This window comes from Propithecus coquereli, unplaced genomic scaffold (genome assembly GCF_000956105.1).
Source record: "Propithecus coquereli isolate 6110/MARCELLA unplaced genomic scaffold, Pcoq_1.0 Scaffold334, whole genome shotgun sequence".
NCBI classification, from domain to species: domain Eukaryota; kingdom Metazoa; phylum Chordata; class Mammalia; order Primates; family Indriidae; genus Propithecus; species Propithecus coquereli.
The window spans coordinates 1,866,896-1,872,206 of record NW_012148997.1 but is presented as its reverse complement, the minus strand read 5'-3'; the positions used below and the strand labels follow the sequence as shown (position 1 = coordinate 1,872,206).

Here is a 5,311-nt window from a genome sequence, read left to right as displayed (position 1 = left end):
CTATGCATGGAACTGGTAGGTTATGGTGCCGGCCAGGAGATGGGTGTACTATTAAAAACTCCCTCTCTCATGCTACCTGATCCTGAGTCTTCAGCATTGCCATATTTGACCGACAATTTCTACTTACCTATCTCCCTGTGACACGTTAACCTACTTATATGCCCCTGAGTGTTGATTGCCAATTTTTTTTTGATCCTTTGAAGCTTATTCCTACGGAGAATGTAGTCTTTGCTAACCCCTCCCTTCTCTGGTTAATGTTGATGGGCCAACATTTAGTGCCCTGGACTTCCATTGCATCCCTGGTGCTCTCCTGAATTCTCCCTGGACTATGTGTCACTCCACAGGATGAATGGAATGGAAGATAGTCATTCTAAGAAGTCATTGTCATCATCATAATTACTTCTTATGCATATGCAGAGATTTATAGTTTCCAAAGTGCTTTCATATATTTGTGGTCATGTTTATTTGTCATTCATATTTTTTATAGATGAAGAAAGAGGGGTTCAGAGCAGTTAAATGACTACCCGAGGATTCATAGTGATTGTGACAAGACTTAAAATCTGGTCTTCTAACTCCAGCTAAGGGTGAAGAAGACGGGAGTATAGGCTATATTGTTAACCATGGCAAGATCCCTGGTCCTGGAATCAGTTTGGATCTTGGTCTTTCCTCTGTATAAATGTGACTTCAGGTGGGAGTTTTGATCTATAACTTGGGGCTTCATTTCTTTCTTCCTGTAAAATTATCTTTAATGTCTTCTTTCAGCCTAAAAACCGAGATTCTAAGATAATTGTGAATTGTGTTCTAATCTGTGAATTAGAACAGGTGATACTTTTACACATTTTACTGATAGACAAAATGAAGCAGGGAGGGGCTTCAACTGACATACTCTACAACTCGCAGTCAGGGGGAGCTTGGACTAAAGCCATCTTAACTCCTAGTCCAGGGCTCTTTCTGCCATATCCCACTGGTTTTATAGCTATCCCGGTTGGGGTTCCCCTGCAAAATGCCATTTTAAAAGTCACTACTTATAAAATAATTTTTAAAATTTCGAACAACATTTGTCTGCCTGATTACATATAATTGTGTGCTCTGTTGTATTTTATGTTGATGGTCACCATGAGTCATAAGACTTGATGTAACCTCTCTCTATAGAGGTTTTGCTCAGCTTTCTCTCTGTCAAAGGGGTACGTCATAGCACCTGCTTCGTAGGGTTGTTGCGAGAACTAAGTACTGTGGAGAGCACTCAGAACAATGCCTGGGGCATAACAGTCACCCCAGCCATGGATGTGAGCTCTGACCCGCAGTAGGGAGTGTGTCCTGTGGATATCGTCACTGAGCTGCCAGCAGGTGTGTGCTCGTGTCTCAGGTGTCAGCTCAGAGAAGTATAACCTCCTGTGTAAGGGACACCAAATGCAGGGGCCTGATATGTTATCCATGCCAATGTTGACATGGGCAGAGAAAAGGCCGAAGAGCAGGCAAATTTATGGGCAGACATGTGGACTTTGGAAACTGAGCCTTGACAATATTTGCATCTATTCTGAGCAGAAGGAACCTTTTCCCCCTCCTCAGATAGCGTGCGTCCTCTACTCTGGCCGAGCCTCTCCACTGGGGCAGCTGCAAAGACAAACTCATACAGGATCTTCCAGAACAACCCGACAGAAATAGTCCTTGAAGCCTCAGGATCCAATTTGTCCACAGGAGAGATGAATGACGATCACATGGTCCCAGGATCTCCAGTGACTGATAAGAAAGCCATGGTCTTGGCCATCATTTCATTATTTTTGTGCCTGGTGGCGGTGCTGTGCAATGGCTTCATCACTGCAGTGCTGGGCAGGGAGCGGTTGCTACGGAGAACACTGTTGCCTTGTGACAAGTTATTGGTCAGCCTGGCGGCCTCTCGCTTCTGTCTGCAGTGGGTGGTGTTGTGTAAGACCATTTACATTTTACTGCATACAGCGGTCTTCCCATACAGCCCTGTACTCCTGTTTCTAACCTTCCTGTGGGACTTCCTGAACACTGTCAACTTATGGCTCTCCACCTGGCTCAGTGTCTTCTACTGTGTGAAAATTGCAACCTTCACCCACCCTGTCTTCCTCTGGCTAAAGCGCAAGTTGTCTGGGTGGGTACCATGGATGCTGCTCAGTTCTGTGGGGTTCTCCAGTTTGAGCACCATCCTAATTTTCTTAGGTAACCAGAGAATATATCAGAACTATTTAAGGAGCAGTCTGCCACCATGGAATGTCACCGGGACTAGCATAAGGAGGTCATATGAGAAATTCTATCTCTTTCCCCTGAAAATGGTTACTTGGACAGTCCCTACTGCTTTCTTTCTCATCTGCATGACTTTGCTCATCACATCTCTGGGAAGACACATGAAGAATGCCCTCTTGACCATCTCAGGATTTCGAGAGCCTAGTGCCCAGGCACACATCAAGGCTCTGCTGGCTCTCATCTCTTTTGCCATCCTCTTCATCTCCTATTTCCTGTCCCTGGTGCTCAGTGCCACACGTGTTCTTCCATCTCAGGCTCTTAGGTTCTGGGTGTGGCAAATAGTGATTTACCTGTGTGCAGCAGTCCACCCTATCATTCTGATCTTCAGCAACTCCAGGCTGAGAGCCGTGCTGGGGAGGTACTGTTCCTCAAGGTGCAGGGCATCTTGATGAGAAATCTCAAGGAGACTCCAATGCAGAAGGCATGGATGCAAAGGGACATTACCACATTTAATGTTTTCTCCCTCTTAGCTACAGTTAATGATTAGAAGAATAATGTCAATGAAATAGGATTCGAGGTGAGATCAAAGGTCCTGAACTATGGTCACTTTATATACTCAGCAAGAGTGTAGCTGATGTGGCCACGTTCCCTTGGGACTTAATATGTTGAAGAATCAGGAAACTTACTTTTCCTGTGATCGATCTCTTGGCATTTAAAATGATCCTTCTGGGAACTAGATGCAAGGATCCTGACATGTCATGTGATATTTTATCTGTCGAATCACACTGGAGAAAATTTTTGGAACCACGGTTTTCCTCTGGCTTCAGCTTGTGAACCTCCTTTCCCTTTTCATCGCTTCATAGTTTTCCAGCCACTTACTACTGTGAAGATTCTCTTTCCGTCCATGGAAGATTTCCCAGTGTCTGAATTCTCCATACAGACCATGGTTGTGATTGGTGCATGCGTGTGGCAGTGTGTGTTGTCTGGAATGTGCACATTCTAAGACAACCTCTGGAGATCCCCCTAAGTGCTTGGGGTCTGTGATTTATATGTGGTTCGTGTTCTCTGTGATAGCCTGATCTGTTCTGTAATTGTTAAGGTCCATGGGTCCGGGTATAATTTCTTTTGTGTTAATATTGGGACCTACTGAATTTGTTGACATGGAGAAGTTCATTTACATCTGTCTGAGACCTTTGGTGAGGAGTATGTGGCCTGCCTTTATGATTTTCCCAGCTCTTCTCAAACTTTCCTTAAGCCCAGTCTTATCCCTCAAACCATTCAGATGGAGATCCCTCAACTTCCGTTGATTCACTTTAAAATCTCTCAGCCTCAAGCGAGGTAACCCAAGAATGGAAAAACAAGCACCACATGTACTCACCATCAAATTGGTATTAGCTGATCAATATTTAAGTGCACATGTAAGAATAACATGTATTAGATGTTGGGCAGGGGGAGGGGGATGGGGGAGGAGGGGACGGGCACATGCGCAAACAATGAGTGCGATGCGCACCTCCGGGGGAATGGACACACTTGAAGCTCGGACTTGGGGGGGAGGGAGGGTAAGGGCATCATACGTAACCTAATCATCTGTACCCCCATAATATGCTGAAATAAAAAAAATAAAATCTCTCAGCCTCATTCCCCCACCCCAGCCCTCTGCATCAGAAGACAGATCTCTGCTTTTGGCTTCTCCAGGTGAACACCTGTGCTCTTAGCTCTACCCCTCTCACCCCCTTTCTTTCCCCTGCTCAGTCAAGGATTCCCACTCCCTACATGACTCTTCAAACTTTTCCTCTTCACTGTTCTTCCCTTCTTCAACAAATGTGCCTCTAAACCCCTTTCCTGAAAAATACCCCCTCATCTGTCTTCCCCCCTGAAGTGCCCATGCTGCCAACGAGTCACTTGAGGTTCCTCCTGTGGCCTGGTGCCATCCTCTTCTGTTCCCCCGTTCTACTGAAATGTGTTTCCACGAGGGCACATGTGATCTCCTAATCACTACGTGGCTTTATCCCAGCCTTATCCTCCTCTGCCTCTGTGGTGTTTGCATCTCTAGATAACAAATGATTTCTTTCAAATAAACTGATTAAAAATATTTCTATGTGTTTTTTGCCCACTTTTTAATGGGGTTGTTTGATTTTTTTTTTTTGCTGATTTGCTTGAGTTCTTTGTTGATTCTAGTTATCAGCCCTTTATTGGATGTACAGCATGTAAATATTTTCTCCCATTCTGTAGGTTGTCTATTCACTCTATTGATTGTGTCCTTGGCTGTGCAGAAGTTTTTTAATTTGATCAGGTCCCATTTATTTATTTTTGTTGTTGCTGTGATTGCTTTTGGGGTCTTCTTCATAAATTCTTTGCCTAGGCTAATACCTATAAGAGTTTTTCCAACATTTTCTTCTAGAATTCTTATAGTTTCATGCTTTAGGTTTATGTCTGTCATCCGTCATGAATTAATTTTTGTGAGCAGTGAGAGGTGCAGATCTTGTTTCAGCCTTCTACATGTTGCTATCCAGCTCTCCCAGAATCCTTTATTGAATAAGGATTCTTTACCCCGGCACTTGTTTTGTCTTCTTTGTCAAAGATCAGATGGCTATATGAGGATGGATTCATATTTGGGTTCTCTATTCTGATCCATAGATCTATGTCTCTGTTTTGTGCCAGTACCATGCTGTATACCATGGAGTACTGCTCAGCCATAAAAAAGGTAATCTAGTATCTTTTGTAACAACCTGGATGGCACTGGAGACCATTCTTCTAAGTGAAGTATTGCAAGAATGGAAAAACAAACACCACATGTACTCAATACTAAATTGGAACTAATCGATCAACACTTATATGCACATATGGAAGTGAAACTCAAGGGAAATCAAATAGGTAGGAAGGGGGAGGAGGAGATGGGTAAATTCACTCACACCTAATGGGTACAATGCACACTATCTGGGTGATGGGTACGCTTATAACTTTGACTCAAACTGTACAAAAGCAAATTATGTAACAAAAACGTATGTACTTCCATAATATTCTGAAATAAAAAAAGACTAAAAAATATTTTTACAAAAGTACTATGTGATCTCTGTAGAAGATAAAAAAAAAAAAAGAA

General features: G+C 43.3%; 1 protein-coding gene across 1 annotated transcript; it reads left to right on the top strand.

Annotated features, from left to right (window-relative positions):
• The first annotated feature begins 1,703 nt into the window (after nt 1–1,703).
• Nucleotides 1,704–2,660, top strand: LOC105815420 (taste receptor type 2 member 60). The gene has a single exon (XM_012650567.1). It carries the CDS (start codon nt 1,704–1,706, stop codon nt 2,658–2,660), a length of 957 nt encoding a protein of 318 aa, XP_012506021.1.
• The last annotated feature ends 2,651 nt before the right edge of the window (nt 2,661–5,311 follow it).